The sequence below is a fragment of the Delphinus delphis genome, chromosome 3 (genome assembly GCF_949987515.2).
Source record: "Delphinus delphis chromosome 3, mDelDel1.2, whole genome shotgun sequence".
Classification (NCBI taxonomy): Eukaryota; Metazoa; Chordata; class Mammalia; order Artiodactyla; family Delphinidae; genus Delphinus; species Delphinus delphis.
In genome coordinates this window covers 113,234,877-113,257,989 of record NC_082685.1, presented here as the reverse complement: position 1 = coordinate 113,257,989, position 23,113 = coordinate 113,234,877, and the positions used below count along the sequence as shown (strand labels likewise).

The window sequence follows — 23,113 nt, the reverse complement described above, 5'->3', positions numbered from 1 at the left end:
CAGACAGGAGCCAGCTCTGCCTAGCTCCAAGTGAGAGTGGAGTCAGGGGTCTCGGGCTTTGTTTAAACCGTGCTCTCGCTGTCTTCCAACCCATTCAGCCTCAGAAGACCAGCTTTTTAGGCGCATCTTGTTCAGCGAGGACAGCAACCGTTTTGATTCTCACTGCCTTTTAGCAGAGCCCAGCATCATCTGCAGCCCCTTTTGGCTAGATCCAAGTTCAAGAAAAAAAAAAAATCAGCAGCGAATGCTGGTGACCTTCCAACGAGGCTGACTCGGGTTCCTCGGTGGGTTCCTCCACTTGAGCCTTCTCTTATAAATTCCGCCTTAAGGACCCAAGGAAGGTCCTGTTCCTTCTCGCTGCCTCAGAGCCCTATACAATGGCAGTAGTAAGGCCGATTCATACACATTTTGAAACAAATTATTTTTATAATTGTAGTATGGAAACCTTAGTACTCTAATGATAGTCCTTATGTAACATGATAATTAGAAGAAAGTAACATCGTAAAGGAGTAAGCAATCATGTAATTAGCAATGACCAACCATAAGAAATCAGAGGATAACTGGACTCTTTAGTTTATTCCTTTATTCAACAGAAGTATTCCTACCTTCAGCTGCTTCGTAATGCGGGGTCCTAGACTAGATCCTGTGCTTTGGCCAGGCCCTGGAGCCCTCAAGGAGCCTACAATACCATGATTTTGTTCTGAATTCTCGGCAGGCTTTCGGTGCGCGACTCTGACGCACCAGTATAAGTTGTCGTTCTTTGTGTCCACAGATTTTGAACCATATAAATTCATTAACTGCGAATTTCAAAACTGCACATTTTTGCACAACAAGACAGGATGCTACGTTACCTTTGAAGATGACTATGGTGCCTACTGGATTTATTTTGTCAACTTCCTGGGGACATTGGCAGTGTTGCCAGGGAACATCGTGTCTGCTCTCCTAATGGACAGAATCGGGCGCTTAACGATGCTAGGTATGTGCTTGGTTTCATGTAAAATACAAGAGCTGCCCTTGCAGTCTAGAGGGAGCCTGTCTCCTGCTATACTCCCTACTCCCCTAGGATTTGCATCCCACAGAGATGAGGAGAAATCCCTTAAGACCTTTCATTAGGACTAAATTTTAGTAAAATATGTCTAATTACATCTCATTTGAACAGCTTCTGTGAGTTAACAGACTGAAAAACTAATTACGTGTGACTAATGTCTCTTTTTCTACTTACATAGCTGAGTGATTGATGATGTGTATTTCATGCTCGCTGTGTTCAGAAGGTAGTTAGAGACGCAAACCTTATATACAAGTAAACACACTTGTACCTGAGCTTTATGAACCCAGGCTGTGGCTTCCTCTTGGGATTCAGTTTTGCTGTGAGATCTCAAAGACCCCGAGGGTCTTTGCCCTACTAAGATGACAGGAAACGTCCCAGCCGTGTCTGCTTCGTTGGCAGGTGGCTCTATGGTGCTTTCGGGGATCAGCTGTTTCTTCCTTTGGTTTGGCACCAGCGAATCCATGATGATAGGCATGCTGTGTCTGTACAATGGGTTGACCATCTCGGCCTGGAACTCTCTTGATGTGGTCACTGTGGAGCTGTACCCTACAGATCGGAGGTATGTGGAAATGGGCCTCCAGCAAGAGGTTCTCTGAGCCCCACAGGACCACTGAAAAGTCAGAGCAAACAAGCCAAACTGTCATTTGCCCCAAAAAGCAAAAATCCAAAAGAAAAAATTCTGGCTTATGAAGTTGTAGGCTCTACTCATATCTTTCATTCATTCTTTATTTTTTAATGAGGCAAAACATTATTTCTTCCTCATTGACTATTACACGTAGTATCATAAAAACGTTATTACTTTGAAAGCAGTTTGTAGATTAGTTTCTCAATTTGAAAACATTCCTGGGGATACATGATGATTGCTGAGAAGGGACAATCATAAGTTAAATGCTAAATAATTACAGTGGAAATTGTTCCCAATTTTTATAGCTAGACTATATTTACAGCTAGATATTTTTATAGCAATGTATACATGTATTATGTAGTTAAATATATAGTCAATATTAGTATTAAATATATATACTCAATGTTATAATTATATTTAACTATCATGTGGTATGGGAAAATCAGGTTTGCCTAGGAACTATGAAGGCTTTTCAGTATACGTGTGGATATTTAATTTGTTAGACAAGGTAAGGCACTGAAGTTCTTTTTTTACCTGACTTTTTTTGAGGTATAGTTGAAGTACAATATTATATATGTTTCAAATGTACAACATAATGATTTACAATTTTTAAAGGTTATGCTCCATTTATAGTTATCATAAGATATTGGCTATATTCCATGTGTTATACGATATGTCCTTGTAGCTTATTTATTTTATACATCTACTCATCTCTTTTAAAAAGAAAATGTAGGGGACTATAGTTGCTAGCTGGAGTTACTAGGGCAATGAAACCAGTGAAGGAATTTAATTGTGTCCATGACTTAGCTTGCTGGCTAACAGTATGAGGAAGCAGTAATGAAACAGGGAGGGATAGGCTGTAAGAGCCTCTCCAGGGGCTTCCCTGGTGGCGCAGTGGCTAAGAATCAGCCTGCCAATGCAGGGGACATGAGTTCGAGCCCTGGTCCGGGAAGATCCCACGTGCTGTGGAACAGCTAAGCCCGTGCGCCATAGCTATTGAGCCTGCGCTCTAGAGCCCGCGAGCCACAACTACTGAGCCTGTGTGCCACAACTACTGAAGCCCACGCGCCTAGAGCCCGTGCTCTGCAACAAGAGTAGCCACCGCAATGAGAAGCCCGTGCAATGCAACGAAGAGTAGCCCCCGCTCGCCGCAACTAGAGAATGCCCAAGCGCAGCAATGAAGACCCAACGCAGCCAAAAATAAATAAAATAAATAAATTTAAAATAAAATAAAATAATGTATGCAAAACAATAAATGTTTTAAATAATAATAATAATAATGCTTAAAAAAAAAAAAAGGAGCCTCTCTGGGCCCCTTATCAGTCCTGAGAGGGTTCTTACCTTACATTTGCAAGTATCTACGTGAGCTCTGCATTAAGGCACCACAAAGAGGTCTCTGGAGCATATCTCTTGACCTTCCTGGTCTGTTGAAGGAAAGCCCAACACATTTCCAGTGAGCAAAAAAAGAGCTATTGGAAGAAAATTATGCATCTGTTCCCAAAATGGAGACACAGAGACTTTGCACCTCATATCATAAAAAGGGCTAGAAGGTAGGGCTTTGGGGTGGAGCTTCTGCAGCTGACTCATGAAAAGAATAGAAGCCTGTTTTGCCATTTGACATGAGTGAAGACGAATGGCCTTTGCCTTCTCTCATTTCGCGTATACTCCGTCACCATGGAGGCCCTCTTTGCTAGAGGATGGAGTCAGCATTCTCTGGACTTAGAGATGGAGGAGGGTTTTTTCTACGACAATGCAGAGACATTTGGGATATCAATTTTCAACTGATCCTGAGTCCTCCTTTTGTTTATTGGCCCCCATGGGTACATTCTCTGCATACCCAGACTCTCTAACTTATATTTCTTCTCCATGAACATCTATTACTGAGCTTACAGGAACCCTGTAGGTACTCCAGTATCCATCTCCCTGCTGAGTATCTGGAACTCTTATGGATGTCTGCTTATCAGATATTCTAATTAGTAACCTGACTTACGCTCTGAAAGGAACATACAACCCACAACTGGCATCTCCTCCCTTCTTTCAACAAACGTTAGTTCTCTTCTGTGGGCAAGCTCCTGGGATGGGTGTCGCAGGACTAGGATGCTGCCAAAACAAGATTAAGACTCTGCAGCTTGCCTGCCTTCTCATCCTGCAAACTGGGCCCAGGTGTGGACTAAACTAGACGTTTAAAAAAGCCCCTCACTGTTAGAGCAAGGCTATGTCATAGCCTGTAACCTTTTTATTTTACATTGTAAAAGCTTGATACTATTTGAGATGAATCAGCTGCTTATCCCTCTGCCGCAGGAATGGAAGAATGAGTATTCTCCTGTGGCAAAAACCTGGCTTAAAAACAAAACGCCACAAATCAGGTGGGTCTGTCCATGAGAAACATGGACCTGCTGTGTTTCTGTCGTCGGAAAGGTTAAACATCAAGCAAGATTAAAACAGAAATTGCCCTGTGTATTAGCTCAGATCCTCTGAGAAGCAGAGGACAAGATGGGATTAAACATGCACGGATTTTTGTTAGAGGAAATGTGGGTTATGAGAGAAAATGGGGAGGGAGGTACAGTCTGGCTGCAGTGCAAGCCTGAGCCCCATGGAGGAGGAAGGAAGGAAGGCCAGCTGGGTAGAAGTGTCCCAGACCACCAGCAAGCAGTCTCAGGAAGGCTTGGCATGGCTGTGACAAAGTCAGCTTCAGAGGAGTCCCACCTGTCGCAGGCACCAGCCTGCCGTAGTATTCCTCTTACGTTCAGTTTGCTGCTGCTGGAGCAGCAAAGCATGGGGATGTGTTTCAGAGCATGGCAGCTGGGCCAGGACTCAGAATTGGCAAGGTGCATCCTCACTTTAGCCACGCTGTTGCTAGCAGGTGTTCTCCAGCACTCAAGCTGATGTTACCAGATAACGTACAGGAAGTCACTTCCTTAAGTGATGGAGAGAGAACTGCCAGAGCGGCATCACTAGGGCCATGGTCATGTAGCTAGCACCACCTACTCTGTTTCGGGCTAAAGCCTTCTGTGTCATCTCTGCTGCTTTCCTCTGGGTCACATAGGAGGGCTCCCCTGATCTCTGGCTCAGCTGTTAGAAGAAAACCCCAACTGTTTTTGTGTGTAGGTACCCTATGGCCTCTTCTCCCCGTGGAAGCAGAATAGAATACATCCTGACAAGAATGTTGGTTATAGGGTGTGATTTTTTCATACTAGAACTTTAGCCCTGCCAACTCCTTGCCCAGTTTCTAGAATCTATCCTTAATGGTCACTTACTAGGACACTCTGATTCCAGGCCCCAAACTAAAAAAGTAGCCTCTTGAGCTATTCAACAGCCAACTCCTATCAAAATCCCAGTGAAAATGATTATATTGGGGGGACATAACTTACCATATAATCTAAATGCTATGAAAGTTATAACACTTGAAAGCCACATTTGTCAACCACAGTGCGGACTTGACCTTTAATGTTATACTCTTGGCTTGCATTTACTGTGAAAGCACGAGTGAGGACAGGACGTTTCCCATCAGAGTGCACCTTTCCTCTCTGTAGAGCCCACCACCTGATCTGCAGCGAGTTCCAGGACCTGCTCTGGGGAGCTGCTTTGTCTCTTCACTTCATATGATAAAAATTAGTAGTTCCTCACATTTGCTTCCCTGCTGTGAGGTCAAGAGGCAGAGTGCCTATGTCGGTGTTACATCTCCATGGTCCAGGTATTTGCTTTGCTTCTCCTCATCCTGGTTTGCACTCTTCCATTCCTATTTTATTAATTTTGTCTTTTTTTTTGCGGTACACGGGCCTCTCACTGTCGTGGCCTCTCCCGTTGTGGAGCACAGGCTCCGGACGCGCAGGCTCAGCGGCCATGGCTCACAGGCCCAGCCGCTCCGTGGCATGTGGGATCTTCCCGGACTGGGGCACGAACCCGTGTCCCCTGCATCGGCAGGTGGACTCTCAACCACTGCGCCACCAGGGAAGCCCTAATTTTGTCTTTTATAAGCTACCCTAAATCGTTTCATAAAGAGGCAGGAAAATTTGAAATTAAAATTGTATGTACTTATTGAGCAGCACTTTTCTGTGCCTGAAAAATGAAGCAGGACAGCCACTGCTAACACTTTTTGTAAGGAAAAGCTCGGGTTTTTTTTCCTCCACGCTCAATTCTTGACTTTTGGCCACCAAATATGGAGGGTTTTTTTCCCCATACCAAGCAATTCTCTAATTCCCAGTAGATACCAGCTGGATGTTCTAAAATTTCACTCAGTTCTGACACGATCTACCTGGAGACAGCATCAGATCCCACAGGTTAAGGACTCACTTCCCACAAGAGTGCCCCCCTTCAGACACCAAACACAAGTCAGGTTATCACCTGTACATCTGACCAACCGGCTGTACATTGGAGTTCTCTCTACCCCCTGCTTGGGTTTGATCACTTGCCAGAATGGCTCACAGAACTCAGGGAAACATTTCCTTGTGTTTACCGATTTATTATAAGAGGTTACAACTCAGGAAGAGACAGACAGAAGAGATGCATACATAGGGCAAGGTAACGGAAGAAGGAGCACAGAGCTTTGTGCCCCATCCAGGTATGCCACCCTCCTGGTACTTCTGTGCAGTCACCAACCTGGAAGTTCATCAAATCTTGTTGTTCGAAAGTTTTTATAGAACTTAATCTCCAGCCCTGTTCCCCCCATTCCCAGTGCCAACCTCTAATCGCTTGCTCTTTCTGGTAATGATGCCGAAACTCGGCCTCTGTGCACCAGTGCCAAGTTGAATCTCAGAGACAGAGTTTTGGGTGAAGTAGCAAAGAATAGCTTTATTGCTTTGCCAGGCAAAGGGAGACACAGTGGGCTCGTGCCCTCAAAACTGTGTGTCCCAACCCAGGAGGATCTGGTGAGTTCCATAGCAATGGTTCAAGGGTGGGGTTGCTGATAAAGATCAGGGTGCACAAAGGCCTGCGTTCCTTTGATCTGGCCTAAGGTGGTCTCCTGATGAGATTCTGGGGTTATCTCAGATTAACTGGGGTTATGAGATTTAAGGTTATCAAACTGTGACCTCCTCTCTGGAATGAAGAATGCTTCATCAAATAGTTTCACATCTTCCATTTGTTGGGGGTTTTAGTTCTGCAGAAGGGCTCAAAGATATTGTTATGTGTCTCCCTTGAGGTGGAACCAGGACCCTGCCCCAAGGCTTCACTCTTGTTTCCTGGCTGCTCCTCCCTAGTCTCAGCATCCCCTCCCTTCCCTGACTAGCAACTGTTTGAATCTGCCCTTTGGGACTTAGGGAGGCCTCATGGTGGCTGGAGGCTGTTCCCTACAAACAAAGAAAGGCTTCCATCCCAGAAGCCCCACAGGGTCCTGTTTGGTTTCATTTACAGATCACCACAACAGATATAATAGTAATGGAAACATTTGAAATATTGTGAGAATTACCAAAATGTGACAAAGAGACAGGGAGTGAGCAAATACTGTTGGGAAAATGATGCTGATAGACGTGCTAGACCCAGGGTTGCCACAAATGGTCAATTTGTAAAAAACACAATATCTTCCAAGTATAATAAAACGAAGTGCAATGAAATGAGGTATGCCTGCACATAGGGTGAGGTCCAGAAGACTCCCAAGTACAGGAGCCTGTGTCATCCTGGAGTTGGGGGGTACACCACCCTGCTGGCATGTGGATGCGTTCACCAATCAGGAAGCTCTCCAGATTTATGGAGGTTTCATTATGTAGACGTGATTGATTAAATCATTGGCCGCTGCTGATTGAACTCAGTCTCCAGCCTCTCTCCCCTCCCTGAGGTGAGGGTGGGATAGACTGAAAGTTCCAACCCTCTAATCACATGGTTAGTTTTTCTGGAGACCAGCCCCCATCTAGAAACCATCTAGGAGCCCCTCAAGTTCGAGAAGTTGAATGAATCCCAAACATGATAAGCCAAAGAAATCCACACCAAGACAAAGAAAAAAATCTTGAAAGCCACCAGAGGCAACACTTCACCTATAGGGAAAAAACCAGAGGCAACACTTCACCTATAGGAAAAAAAAAAAAAGTTAGATTGCTAGATTCCCCCCCTCTAAAAATGTTGCACCTGTTTTTAGAATTGCAATGGTGATATGTAATTTTCTTTTATTATGCAGAAAAGCCAAGATTTTAAAGACTGATAAAAACTCAGTGTTAACTGGAGTGGGTGAGGGTGAAATTACTGCTCAGAGACTGTTGTGGGAATTCTAAAAACAGGTGCAACATTTTTAGAGGGGGGAATATAGCAATCTATTTCTCCCTATAGGTGAAGTGTTCCTTCTGGCTGCTCTCAAGACTTTTTTCTTTGTCTTGGTGTGGATTTCTTTGGGTTATCACATTTGGGATTCACTCAGCTTCTCGAATCTGTAGGTTTGTATCTCTTGCCAAATTTGTGAGCCATTATTTCAAATTTCAACCATTATTTATTTGAATACTTTCTCTTTTCCTGCTTGGACTCCAGGGATATAAGTATTAGGTCTTTTGTTAGAGTCCCACAGGTCCCTGATGCTCTGTTAACTTTTTTTTTTTAGTCTATGTTCTCTTTGTTTTTCAGATTGGATGGTGTCTATTGTTCTGTCTTCAATTTACTGATTCTTTTCACTCTCTGCTTCATTCTGCCGTTGAGCCCAATCACTAAGCTTTTTATTTTGGCTATTGGATTTTTCAGTTCTAAAATTTCAGTTTGGTTCTTCTTCATGTCTTTTATTTCTTTGCTGAGGCTTTCTATTTTTTCATGATGTATTCTGTATTTCTGTGTGTTCAAGAGTTTCAAGTGTGTTCATAATTGCTCATTGAAGCATTATTATAATGACAGCTTTAAAAGCTTTATCAGATAATGTTAACATCTCTGTCATGTCAATGTTGGCATCTCAACTGTTTTTTTCTCATTCTGTTTGAGCTCTTCCTGGTTATTTGGATGATAAGTGATATTCAGTTGAAAGCAGTCATTTTCATATTATGTTCTGAGACTTCTGATCTTATTTAAGCCTTTGGTTTTGGTTGGCATTCTCAGACATCTCTCTGGGAGGGGAAGGGGTGCACTACCCCATTATTGCCAGGTGGAGATAGATGTCCAGGTTACCATTCAGCCTCCATTGACAGCCAAGAAAGGGTGTCCTCATTCCTGCTGCACAGCGGTGGGAGTCCAGGCTCCCCTCAAGATAACCAATACCATGGAGGGACAAACTCATTACTGGCCAGTATGGATGAAAATCCCAGCTTCCTACTTAGCCTTCCCTGACACCACCCCAATGGTGATGTTGAGGCCCCTCATTACAGGTTCACGAGGATGGAAGTCTAGGTTCTCCACTCGGCCTTTGCTGGTGTGGCTGGCAGTTGGGTTGCACTTTTTTCCAGTATTTGGTTGGAGAAGCGAGGTTGTTGTCTAAACGTTTTCTGTCTTGCTAGGCTGCCTCTATCCTGGTCCTTTGGGTAGAGAGAGCAGGCTCTGGTTTGGGTGTTATTGAAATCTGTACCTGTTGGTATTTCCTTTTGCCAGCTTCGTCAGTTCCAAGTCTCAGATGTATGAGGCAAAAAGAAAATTCAGGAAGCCACCATTCCCCAGGTCCCCAGCTGCTCTGCCTTTTTTTTTATCTTCCAGAGTCTTCTTAGGTTTGTTTTATAACGTCCAGGACTTTTAGCTGTATTTAGTAGGAAGAATAAGAAAAGTATGTCTACTCCATCTCAATATGACTTTTAATATTGTCCATTTATTTACACAACAACTTTTTTTGGAGTGCCTGTGATACAACCATGAATAAGCCATTTGTAGTCATTACTTTGTGGTCATTACTTTCATGGAGCTTAAGGACAAGTGAACATCAGGCAGAACATAGTGTGGTCAGGGTTATTGTGGGGAAAGGACATGGTGTTCTGAAAGCAGAAGAAAGGGTTCCTTAGAAGGAGTGATATCTGAGCTGAGACTTGAAGGAACATATATACAACCATTCTGTTTTTCACTTTCAATGCAGCATTCAGTAAATTACATGAGATATTTAACACTTTATTATGAAATAGGCTTTGCGTTAGATGATTTTGTTCAACCACAGGCTAATGTATGTGTTCTGAGCACATTTAAGGGACGCTAGGCTAAGCTATGATGTTCGGTAGGGTTATTAAATGCATTTCTGACTTATGATACATTCAACTTATGATGGGTTTGGAGGGATATAACTCATAGTAAGTCAAGGAAGATCTCTAGAGGCAGCACATGCTCTGGTTCATTTTGGTTCTGAGTTCCAGCCTGCGTGTCCTTCTGCATCCAGGCAGTGACTTCCTGCTGGGAGCTCCCCGGCTCACACTTCCTATCTCCATATGGCCCAGAGCCATTCTTACCCCTCCTCCATGGAGCTCAGGGCAAGGAGCTCCCACCTTGTAAGTGATGAAACCGAGGCTGTCCCCACTGGCCACCAACTCTGCACAGAATCCCTCAGCCCAGCACGCCTGTCTCACGGGGATTCTTCTAGCAACCTGCTCCTGGCTTTCTCTGGCCACTGGCCTCCTTCTTCCTCCCCTCCACTTACACATGCCCAGTTTCAGATATGACCTCAGAAAGGATGAGAAAATAAACCCCTGATTGTTCCCACCTGCTGTTCCCTGCTCATCCTGGACAGCTGCTGCTGTCACCCAGTGCTCTGGGTTGGTCCTCTTCCTTGATGAGCTAAAATTAAAACATCTGCCCAGAATTAACCACCCTAATCTCCTCCCCTTAGGGCTGTGTTTGTTTAGACAGAGAAGTTCCCCATTCCTTCCAGGAGCTCAGACCTGAAGTTCTTTAATCCTGGATCTCTTACCGGCCAGCTGTGTGACCTCAGGAAGACCACTCAGCGTAACTGTGCCTCAGTCGTTTGAGATATAAAATGAGATTCTACGTCTGTGCCCATGAAGATAAAGACCTCACTTATTGTTTAAAGATTTTGAGATGAAGGAATCTTTGATTCAGTCATCTTTTCTAACCAACCTACACTCCATTTCCCTTTGCCCGGCTTTCTTTTCTTTAGAGCCCGTATCATTATATATGTTTATATTTTATGTGACCTGAGTCACTTTGGCCATTCAGCAAATGTCAGATCATTTTTATCTCTGGAAGTTAGAAGTGGAAAGTGGTGGGGGGGGGGCAGTATATGGCCCTTCACACACCACCTCACCCCCAGGGGATGTATTAAATGGCAGCAAATCCTACCAAATGTGCAAATGGTCACAAAAACAGTCCTACAGCCCATTCTTGACTCCAGGGAAGTCCATCTCTCTGCCCTTGCCTGAAAGGGCCATGGACATGACATGCTGACAGCAGGACCACCAGACTTGGGGCTGGTCAGGCAGCAGAGTATGCCTGTAAGTGTCAGAGTCCAGGACCAGTGGGCTCTAGAGTCTGGAATCTGGACCAAGGGTACCATTTCACCAGGTTGCGGGGCTTGGAGGATGCTTGTCCATCCATCGTGCTAAGGGCAGAACATTCTAGTCAACTGCATATCAAGCACTCGTACCACCAATGAAAACTGATCTCCGTGTTCATTAACAAACCTTCTCATGTAGATTTCTAAAATGATAGTTAAAGCCCTAAGTAATCACCTCTGGCCTGTTAATTCCTGATTAACATGTTTTAAATTCTATGGGTATAGAGACAACTTATCTTTATACTGATGTACTTTTAAAGCAAATTATCTCCCAGACCATATGATGATAGGACGTTAGGGTATACATTTGTCTACTGTCTGTCACCCACTAGAATGTGAGCTCCAAAGATAGAAAGATGGAAAAAAAGATGCTTTTTACAATCCAGCTGGTTATGGGTGATAGTCCTCCTCCCTGTGTGGGGTCTGGCTCCCTACTCTCCAACGTAAGCTAGTTGGACCAGTTGTGAGTGAGGGAGCATTCCTGTTCAGTTCTCCCCGGCTGCCCTTCTGTGTCCCTCTTCCACTTTGTCCATCCATGGCCTGTGTCCTCCAGAGCCTGCAACTGTCAGCTCCCCCTTCCCCAGTCAGCACTGCCTGTTGGAAACATCTTCTTCCTCTCCTCCTGCTTCTCCATCAGCAATGTGGAGGAAACCTGAATTCAGGTATGGACGCTACCAGAAAGCAGCTGGGTAACTTTAGATTAGTCCTTGAACCTTTCTGGAGCTTGGTGTTCTCATCTGAGAAATGAATGGGTGAGTCAGGCACAGTGCCGAGTATTCAGATTATCTCATTTAACCTTATTTAATCCTCTCTCCAACCCTACAAGGGTAGGTAGTTTTATTCCATTTTCAGGTGAGGAAAAGGAGCCACAGAGGGGGGAAAGTAACTTGCCCTGGATCCCTTAGCATCAAACCCATATGTAATGACCCTTCGGTGCAGCTCCCAGCACGGGCATACCTAGTCTGTGACATATAGAACCGTCCCAGTAGGTCTGGGGTGGGCCTCTGGGAATCAGTTTCTAAGAAGCTCACACAGTGTTTGGGATATACAACCGTGTCCATCAACCATGGCCTTAGACGAACTCCAGGTTGCCTCCCAGGGCTCACTTTCATTCTGTCATCATTTACCCTGGCCCAGGGACTCACTTCCTAGCGAGGTTTATCAGATAAGTGACAAGACACAAAGGCTTCCATTTTGACCTGAATATATTTGCATTTCAACAGGGACAAGCAATAGGATGACCCTTGTTGGTTGTGGGGAGGGAGGGAGTTGGAAGCCCACTTTGGACCCAGGGATTCCTATGGGCTCAAAACTGCAAGTAAGTCCTCCACTTGTTTGTGAGTAAGAAAAGCCCTGCTTGCAGGATGCCATCTTCCCAAATTAAGGAGGACACACACAGACCACACACCTATACTCACTGCTTAGATGAGACAAATTTTCTCTTCCTTTGAAGATCAGAAAGCAATTGAATTCAGTCTGTCCTGGTTTCAGAATGTGAAACTAGGGGTTTTTCCTCCACGAAAGCAAGATAATAGTCTGGCATCAATAAATAAACATGGACCAACTAATGTCCACTAAAATGCTCATTACATTTGGGATTAGCAGATATAAACTACTATATATAAAATAGATAAACAACAAGGTCCTACTCTATAGCACACGGAGCTGTACTCAATATACTGTAATGAACCATAATGGAAAAGAATATGAAAAACAGGCTTCGCTTGTAGCGTAGTGGTTAAGAATCCACCTGCCAATTCAGGGGACACGGGTTCAATCCCTGGTCCGGGAAGATCCCACATGCCACGGAGCAACTAAGCCCATGCACCACAATTACTGAGCCCTGCAATGAGAAGCCCGCGCACCACAATGAAGATCCAATGCAGCCATAAATAAATAAATAAATAAGAATATGTATATATATGTATAACTGAATCACTTTGCTATATACCAGAAACTAGCACAACATTGTAAATCAACTATACTTCAGTTTTCTTAAAAAATGCCCATTACTTATCGTATATTAACACATATATGTGGAACCTAGAAAAATGGTACAGATGAACCAGTTTGCAGGGCAGAAATTGAGACACAGATGTAGAGAACAAACGTATGGACACCAAGGGAGGAAAGTGGCGGGGGGTTGGTGGTGGGATGAATTGGGAGATTGGGATTGACATATATACACTAATATGTATAAAGTAGATAACTAATAAGAACCTGCTGTATGAAAAAATAAATAAAATAAAATTCAAAAAAAAAGATATAGAGATTTGAATAGTAAAATTAACAATGTTGATTTAAAAAACTACCCATTACAGAAATATACTTCCAATGTATTTTGAAGATATCAGAAAATTCCTTAGTTCATTTCACAAGTATCCTATTCATCCCTGTGCCAGCCCTGAAGCAAGTTGAAATGAGTGAATGTGAAAGGCTACACAGGCCCACCCCAGAGATGTGGCCAGGATCTAAATAAGGCTAAACCCTGACAGGAGAGCCTTGCGGTTGGTACAAGCCAACCCTTAGGAGGGGAGCAGGAAGGAGGTCTGGTCCAGCAGGGAGAGTTTTCATGGCTGCCCAGAGTCCAACCAAGAGTTGGAAGAAAAGGAAATGAGGCAGGTTAGGTGAGAAACTGCCTCTAGTGAAAATGAGCTGTGCAAAGTTGAGTAAATAAGACAGCAGGCCCAGGGAGGGGAAAGAAAAGAGGTTGGGCGAAGCCTTTGGCGTTAATTCCTCTCCTGTGGGCCTCGGTGTTCCTGGTTGCCCTCGGTCTCCCCACACCATATCGTGAACATTTTCCCTTGGCTGTGTTGTACTGCGTGATATTCCCTAATGAACACATCCAAACAAAGGAGGTCCTATATATGAAGGTGTTCACGGCAATCTCATTCATGTTCCTCCAAATGTAGAAAGCTCTAATTATCCAACGGTATGGTTACAGAAATAATGGTTATGTGCTAAATCATTTCGTTTTAAACAAAACGCAAACAAACAGCTTTGGGAATGCTTGGGGGGAAAGCAGAAAGCAAAGTTGTAGAAATCCTGTGATTTGCAAAAATATAGATATGATTGGAAGCACACTAAAGGAAATTCAGAACTGAAAACCGTTTGTTGGGGCTTCCCTGGTGGTGCAGTGGTTGAGAGTCCTCCTGCCAATGCAGGGGACGCGGGTTTGTGCCCCGGTCCAGGAAGATCCCACATGCCGCGGAGCAGCTGGGCCCATGGGCCATGGCCGCTGAGCCTGCGCTCCGCAACAGGAGAGGCCACAACAGTGAGAGGTCCGCGTACCGCCAAAAAAAAAAAAAAAAAAAACCGTTTGTTGGAGGGCTGGAGCAGATGTTTTGCTTTTGTAATTGCATTTTGTATATAACAGTAAGTCGAAATCAATTCAAAAGTGTAGGTATTTCTGGGAGAATTGCAGAGTGCTCAGCCCTGGATACCCCTTAGACTCACACAGGGCTTCTAAAAAATACCAGTGCCTTGACTCCCAGTAGAGCAGTAAAGTCAGAAGTTCTGGGAGCATGGCCCTAGGCATTGGTATGACCACATCACTGTGTTTTGAAAGCTCCATAAGTGATGTTTTGCGCACGGCTGGGTGAGGCTGTGGTTACACATGTCTGCACCGTAGTTCAACCAGGTTGCTATTCTAACCCCAAGTTGAGAACAGCTGCGGGAGGAAATGGGAAACTTGTTTGGGGACTGGAGGGAGGCAGGTCATTTGGCACTCAGGAAGGTTTTGGAGAAGATGTCTAAGGTACACCTGAGTGGGGTACCACGGAGGTACTTTAGAGAGATGTGAGGGTATTTTGAGAGCCAGAGAACACCTTTGTCCACATTCCATCCTCACCTGCAAGCTCTTCCTGTTCCTTCAAGACCAATTCTATTCTCATCCATCCCCTCTGAGAAGCCTTTCTTCAACTGTCTCCACCCACAGCGGGAGATCACTTCACATCTTCTATGCCCCTGTAGTAGCCTGTGGGTATCTTTATTAATGCACTTAGCATGTTGTGTTATCATGATCTCTCTGCACCTGTCTTAGTGTAAAAAGAGGCTTCATCTTATTAATTTTGGGGTCCCTGGTACCTAGTGCAGTGTTAGGCACATAATAGATGCTTAATGAATGACTGTTAATAAATAAATAACTGCATAGGAGATGTGTATTAGAACCATATTAAGAACCAATTTGCTCATTAGACAAATATTCAAGGGGTTTCTAGTGCTCTCAGCATTGTAGTCCAATTGCTCAGATGGATTCAGTGTTAAAATAGCTTTTTTAGATTAATCTGGGAAGCTAGCCATCATTTGTGTTATTGTTTCTATGAGAAAAATTAAATTCATTGTGTTTTAAATAGCCGACTCCCAGATGAATCTTTAGATCACATGTATTTCTGATTTTAGGACTGCCTGTACTTTCCAAAATGTCCCATGCTAAAGTAACTTCTGCCAATGACTTAACTGAGTTGTCTGGAAAAAGTTCATTTCCAGAGCTTAGACTAGACCAAAAGAATGCTCACACTTTACCCTTTAACAGGTAAATTCCATGAGCTGAGTCTGGATCTACACTCTACACAATTTCAGGCCTTTTCAAAATGTAACATTTAATTTTTTTTCCTAATTTCATCAGTCGATGGGTCAGCTATTTCAGCTAGTGTTTAAAACAATGGCTAACACCAGCATATGTACCATGTGCCAGGCGTCTAAGTGCTGTCATTATTCAGTGACCTTTTCGTCTTCCCAGGAGCCTCAAAAAACCTAGGGCTGACCCTGCATTGAAGTCAGAAAAACCAAATAAGAAAGAGGCTGGATGTGAAGGCAAAACTATCCTCACTATCCAGAATGGGGTCTCCTTTTCCTGGCCACCAATTTTTTTTTAATTTTTTATTTATTTTTTTTATTTTTGGCTGCATTGGGTCTTCGTTGCTGTACGTGGGCTTTCTCTAGTTGCAACGAGCAGGGGCTACTCTTTGTTGCAGTGTGCGGGCTTCTCATTGCGGTGGCTTCTCTTGTTGTGGAGCACAGGCTCTAGGCACACGGGCTTCAGTAGCTGTGGCGCGTGGGCTCAGTAGTTGTGGCTCGTGGGCTCTAGAGCACAGGCTCAGTAGTTGTGGTGCACGGGCTTAGTTGCTCCGCGGCATGTGGGATCTTCCTGGACCAGGGCTCGAACCCGTGTCCCCTGCATTAGCAGGTGGATTCTTAACCACTGCGCTACCAGGGAAGCCCTCCTGGCCACCAATTAAAGTATAAAACGATATAAATGCACTAGAACCCACTGCATTGTGAAGGCCCTGGAGAAGAAGCCACAGTGCAGCTGTGGTGAGGGTATGCTCTGGCGGCCCCATCCCCCATCAGCTGAGCCTAAGCACTGCAGCAAGCCTGCTGCCTGCACCAGCATCAGAGGGAGTTAATGGTGCAGGGAGAAGGAGCACCTTAATGGAATGGGGAACAGGGCTGCTGCAGTCACAGGGTACTGTTGGGAAAGGAATTTCCCTTTAAAAGATTTGAAGAAATAGGTTCAGCAAGAATTGAAAACAAAGGATTCTGGCTGGAGAGGTAGGGGAACAAGGGATGGAACTTGTAAAAAGACAACAGATTATTGCATTCTTCCTCTTCACTGCTTGTTGGTTAAGAGAAGACACAGAACATCTTTGGTCTGGAAAAAAAATGCAGTAGCTTTTCCTACTGCTGGGAAGTCAGTTAAGTCCAATTGGGCTCTGCCAGCTCTGAGCTCGCCACCCTCCAAGGCCTTGATGAGGACAAAGGGACTTGTGCTTAGGATGTCTGCAGAAGTTCATAACCTTCCTTTAAATAAGAACAAGGGAATAAATGAACTAAAAGCTTGTTTACTGAGAAACAGATAACCCCAAGGGAGAACCACTTGGAGAATAATTTTTCTAATACAACTGTGTCTCCTGTGTGTAGAAAATCACACCCTCCAGCTTCAATTATTTGAAGAAATAATTTACTTATCCAAGGAAAGGACAGTCATGTTTTCTGGAATGCCCACAGTAATTTAAGGAGGCTATGTGCTTTGTAGCCACACCAGATTATTATCTGAAGAACTGCCTCTGCTTGATCAATGAAAACGGAGATTCTTAAGAAATTAGAATTTGATCGTATTTTTTAGCGGCTTCTGACACCAGATGTTCCTGATGCATCTCTCTTATTGCTGCTTGGAGATCTCAGGAAGTCGTCTATTCCTCTGTTATAGTTTCGGTAATGAAAGGAGGTAACCGCCTGTATTTTTTACCCTGTTCTGAGTCGTACAAGAGGTTTATAGCTTGGCAAAATATGGTTATTTTAACCCAGATGTAAATTCCTCATGGCTCATTCTGAAGTTTTGTCATCAAGAGACTTCTTCATACAGAATGTTTCCCTTTCACTTATCAGCAACATACACGCTAGCCATTTTCCCCAGAACAATACAGCTTATCTCACTACCATGAGATGCATTGGGTAATTTATGACTCTAGAATCTAGAAACTAAAATGTAGTTTAAAAAAAGTGAAAGAAGCCGATCTGAAAAGGCTACATACTATATAATTTGAATTATATGACATTCTGGAAAAGGTGAAACTATGGAGATAGTAAAAGGATCTGTGGCTGCCAGGATTTTTAGGGCTGTGAAACTGTTATTCTGTACGATGCTATAATGGTGGATACATGTCATTATACATTTGTCAAAGCCCATAGAATACACAACACAGTGAACCCTAATGTAAACTATGGACTTTAGTTCACAGTAATATATTAATATTGGCTCGTCAATTGTAGCAAATGTACTAAGATGTTAATAATAGGGGTGGAAGGTGAGGGGCTATATGGAGATTCTCTCTTTTCTTCACTCAATTCTTTGGAGCCCAAAAACTGCTCAAAAAAAGTCTTTTAATTAAAAAAAAAAAATAGTTTGGCCTCCTGGCCTCTCCATGGAGGTGGGGGTGGGGTAGATGATGATGTCATTCTGCTTAAGTCTTCTGTGGTACTCAGTGTGTAACCTCAAGCAATTTCATTTGAAAATAGTTATCAGTACATTAAATCTCCTTATCTTTCTGGTGGTTGTTGCTATTACTAGTCTCTTTCTTTAAAAACAAACCAAAAAGAAGAGGAAGAATACAAAATGAGCTTACCCTCCTCTCAAGAAGTTCCTGTTTTTCTCCGTCAGAGATTCTGTTACACCCCTTCCAAGATCCAAACAGTTGGCAACTTTGCAACACTGCAGAGGCCACTTACTCGACTTTCTAGGTGTCTCGGCCAGAAAAGAAAGGCAGTGCTTTTGCTGCCGTTTCTTAGGTCTGTTCTCACCAGCAAAATCAATGGCTCGGTTCCTACAGCACAGGAGGGGTGCTTATTCCTTTCTTATGGTATGGGAAGGGGAATGGCTGGATAATACCCACAGTAAATATCTACACATTGTAGAAAATATCACTAGGAATAGCATACGTCGTGAAGAGTAGTTGTTCTGACTGGCCAAAGGAAAACCTACAGTAAACAAATTTACAAATCAATCAAAGAAAGATGTGTACTAAGTACTGCATTTTACGGTATATAAAATGCATTTCCCTCTGGAGAGGGATAAAGGTATCCAACAGTTAACCCTGCATTCAATATGCCTTTATTACACACATATACCCGGTGACGGGCAAAAAACAGGGAGCCGGCATAAGGCAGAGGAAATCCATATTACCTCATGATGTCAGCAGTATCCGTACTCTTATGAACAAAATGAAATTTCTTGCCTAGAAAACCACAGTAAAATTACATTCAACACCCATAAAGATAGTAAAATTTTTCTTTTCCAAAGAATGTCTTAAGAAATGCGATGTGTCTTATTCATATACCACGTGCACATATTATATGTCAGCAGAGTTAAACAAGATCTTCTATGGGCCTACAATCTGATTTCCTCTGTAATATTGTCTTGGGCTTGATTTCCCACCTAGGACTCTGGTGAGGGTGTAAGAAATGTGTCACTAGCTCATTGGTGGCCACCCAGCTCAGGGTTCAGTTTCTGCCCGCTACCAAAAACATTTGGGACAAGAGTATGATAGTTCACTTCCGTGGTACCAGAACGATGCAAGTACAACCCAGTCATCCCTGATTTTCTCTGAAAATTCCATGCACTTTAAGTATTTAAAACCTCACACACGAATTAAGCTAAGAGGAAATAGGGAGTAAAAAGTAAAATTTAAAGAAATACATCGTCATACATTTCAATTTAATGTAACTTTTCTGACTCCCTGAAATGTCCTTTCTCTTTCTCTTCACAATAAACTCATGGGCAGAATAAGAATCAGTTGAGGTGGCAAGAAAGTCAACAGAGGGCTGAAGGAACAATACCAACAGCTGGGGTTCTCTACTTGCAAATGTGCTGACAAATATTTGATTACTTACTCTAAGGACGTACAAAACAGTCTACTTGAAGATCTTTGAAAATTGTCCTGGAAGACATTTATGTCTAAAGTTGGACTCTTGGAAGACACTTTCTCAACCTTGTCCATATCTCTGTCCTTTGCAGGGCAACAGGCTTTGGCTTCTTGAATGCACTGTGCAAAGCAGCGGCCGTCCTCGGAAACTTAATATTCGGCTCCCTGGTCAGCATCACCAAAGCAATCCCCATCCTGCTGGCCTCCACCGTGCTCGTGTGTGGAGGACTGGTGGGGTTGCGCCTGCCTGACACACGAACCCAGGTCCTGATGTAATGGAAAAAAAGCCATCCATCCTGTGTTTCTTTCTGCTGCCGTGTGTCAACTCTCCCGACTGACTCAAGGCTCCAGCTTTTTCAGATATAGAAAAGCGGTCAAATACCAAAACACTAATTCTTGCTGCGACTAAAATGTAGATGCGTACCATCTCGCCCCTTAAATGTGATTTTGCAGTTTGTTTGTTTGTTTTCATGCATCGTTGTCTTTCCTAACTGTGATGCTACTGCTTCCCAGAAATCAGTGGAAGGATTTTTTAAATGTGCTGGTCAGCCGGGCCTTCCGGAGATTCTGCTCGCTGAAGGTTCAGAAGCTAAGAAGAGGGCTGGGCTGCTATAAGAGGACTGGGCTGCTCCTACTTCAATATTCACGGGAAAGATAAGTTGGCATATTATCGCATTTGTGCTGAGAAGAGGGATTCTTTTTTTTTTCAAACAGAGTGATATTTCCTGTTTACTTAGAAAAGGACACCCAGCAATTCTTGCTGTTACAGCAGGGCCTTTCAAAAAAAAAAAAAAAAAACCACGTGACACCAAACAGAGCTGGGTGGGGCTCTTTCAGGCTTGACAGTTAACGTGACTGTCTCTGCTGACAAGAAAAATAGGGGCTCTGCTGTTGGCAGCAAAGATCTCTGAGCTGCACGAGCAGGACTTCTGCCAGAAAGCCCCCGGTGAAACTTCTGAAAAGTACGAGGAAAAGGGCCTGTAATTATGTCTGTGACTGCGGCATGTGGTTCAGAATATTAGAAAGTCAGAACTCAGGGGGATCGTGGACCGACATTCATCCCCACCTGCCACCCCACCCCCAGCTGCCATTGACCTTGTCAGGTAGCAGATTCAAGGGAAAAAAGCCACTTTCTAACTGGGTCTGCCCACCTGAGTCTGCCCTTCACCCAAACTCTCTCGTCTAGAGATTCTCAGTCATCTGAGTGGTTGTAAATTGAAAATGAGGAAGAAAGTCACACCGAAATCCATTTGTAAATGTCAAATTGTACCTCGAGGGGACCGGTTTCCTGAGGGACGGTACCCCTGGGAAGTTGACATTGGACTTCCTACTAGCAATGCGCATGGCCTGGCTAGGCCGGTGCGCTGGTCGGTGTGTTCCTGGCTGCTGCATCTGTGTGAGATCACAGCCTGCTGTGCTCCAAGGGGCCCTTGGGCAGACAAGGGCAGCATCTCCCGGTGGGTCTGGCTGCTCGTGTTACCTCTGGAGTCTGCCTGGGCCTGAAGAGAGAGGTCGGCAGGACATTCCCACGGCTGTCAGCTCTGTGACCTTCTCACCCCTGGGGCTGCCCCTCCTCCACGCTGGTCCTTTTTCCTCATCTTTGAAATCTGAAGCCTCCAGGTAGACTTGCAGTGATGACCAGCAGCCAGGAATAAATCCCATATTAAAACAATAGTCCTTTTTTAAACTCTCGATGTCTTGTTAGAGGGTTATCCTTATTACTTATTGTAGGCGTTTCCAACAGGCCACGGCCCTGGGGCCTCCAGGAAGGGAGAGCCTTTGTTTCCAATAGTCATTACATTCAAAGACGTCTTAACCCCACAGACCACTCCGCCTCTCTCTCCCCTTCCGCCTGATCCTCCGAGAGCTCCAGACAGCAGAGTTGAGGCTCTGTGAAAAGCTTCTTTCATGAACAGAAGCCATTAATCGACTCTCCCTTGAAGTAATTCAGGCCTGTACAGGGGGGGCAGCCTGGTGTCGGGGGCTGGCCGGATGAGGGTGGTTCCCTGGGGATGCGGGCTCAGGGCCAGAGCATCAGGAAAACTCAAACCCAAAATTGCAAAGGTGGCAGGACGAAGGAGAATCAATAAAGACTAGACGAGCTCTATTAGAACAATATCGACAAAGCAGGAAAGAAACAGAACTCTTTTTCACCTCTGCCTCCTGGAATATTATTGGCAGACGAAGATGACAGTCAGACAACCCCCGAACGTATTCTGTATGCTCTTCCATTCGTACTCATTTCCTCACCTCCCTACCCCTTGATTTATCTTCTTACAAAAGACATATCTGGGGACCTGAGCAGGTTTTTTAGTTGAATGTAGCATGTGTGGTAATAACTGCAAAAGTAATGTGTATCTCTGCCAAGCCATTCAAAAGACGAAGAGAAATGTGCATGGGTATTGCTGTCTGTAGATCTTCCGCAGCAGTTAACTTTGGTTACTGGACTGTCTTTACTTTTAGAAATGTCTCCCATGTCTGTCGTAGTTCTAAATGCATCACATCTCCAGAGCACGGTCTACGTGGTATTTTATCTGAACCCTGGGTTAGGTCAGAATGGGATAAGCCAGCAGAACTGCACTGGATGAGACCTGCCACCACGTGTCCCCTTCAGAATGACCTTTCTTGACCTTCTTGTCACTTAATCCAAACCTCCCAGGTGGCCCAAGAGGGATCTCTTCTAATCTCCTGGACAGTCTGTGGTCACAAACCTTCTTGGTCACCACCTTTTCCACTTTCCTGCAGTGTCCCTGCCTCCTTCTCGTTGTCCCCATCACCGTCATTTTCCGTGAGAGAGCTCAAGTTCTTCCCAAAGTATGTGGTGTGGCCTGTCCAGCTTGTTCTGGGGTCAGCAGGATTAAGATAGAGCATGCGATTAAACAGAAACTCCCAGTTCTATCAGTGCAGCAGGCTGTTGGCACACGGACGTGCAGCCAGCAACTCATTTCACCTGCAGTAGAAAGAAAATGAGAGCATGTGCGCAAATGAAAGCCTAGGAAACACTCCCACTGGCTCCTGTATTTCCAACTCCTTTTCCATCTAAAATTTCCTAATATCTCTTTGAATCAATCCAGAATGCTCCAGAATCCTGTTATTATCACTGGTCCTCTCAGTAGGAAAAAATCCAGCTGCTCCAAACTGAAAGTCCTATACATTATACCCCCAGTAATGGGTCTTACCCTCCTGTCTTAACCTCCTCTCATTTGATCTCGCTGCCTTGGAAGCCGATCCCAGCAGCTAGTGGTCATCTTACGCCCAGAAGACTGATGCTGGGAGATAAGACAGATGGGTCCTCGCCCAAATTCCCCCACTAACCAATAATGAGACCCAGATCTTGTTGAGGAGAGTGTAGGTCATTGAACATCTCTGGTCCCCAGTTTTCCCATCTGTGGATTGGGACTAGTTTGCTACTGGGACTAGTCTAAGATTCTAGAGTATCGTCATGAAAATAGTTTCATCTTACTATCTTCTTCTTATGCTAAGCTTTTCTTTACAAGCACCAAATAGGTTGAGTTTAGAAACTGAAAAATTAGGAAATAGATAAACATGCAAGAGCTCAGGAAGTTGTTTGGGAAGCCCCCGTGGGAGAGGCGAGAGTGTGGTTCCTGTGTTGTTTGTGCTGCCAGCTT

The 23,113-nt window shown here is 44.2% G+C and overlaps 1 protein-coding gene across 1 annotated transcript in view; it reads left to right on the top strand.

Annotated features, from left to right (window-relative positions):
- The window catches only part of SV2C (synaptic vesicle glycoprotein 2C), a 179,802-nt gene extending 160,019 nt beyond the window's left edge, over positions 1 to 19,783 (top strand). Inside the window, exons 10-12 of the mRNA XM_060007006.1 lie at positions 773 to 976; positions 1,448 to 1,607; positions 19,577 to 19,783. Coding sequence (XP_059862989.1) covers positions 773 to 976; positions 1,448 to 1,607; positions 19,577 to 19,760 — 548 coding nt within the window. The 3' untranslated portion in view covers positions 19,761 to 19,783. The remainder of the gene's footprint in view (positions 1 to 772; positions 977 to 1,447; positions 1,608 to 19,576) is intronic.
- Positions 19,784 to 23,113: the final 3,330 nt, after the last annotated feature.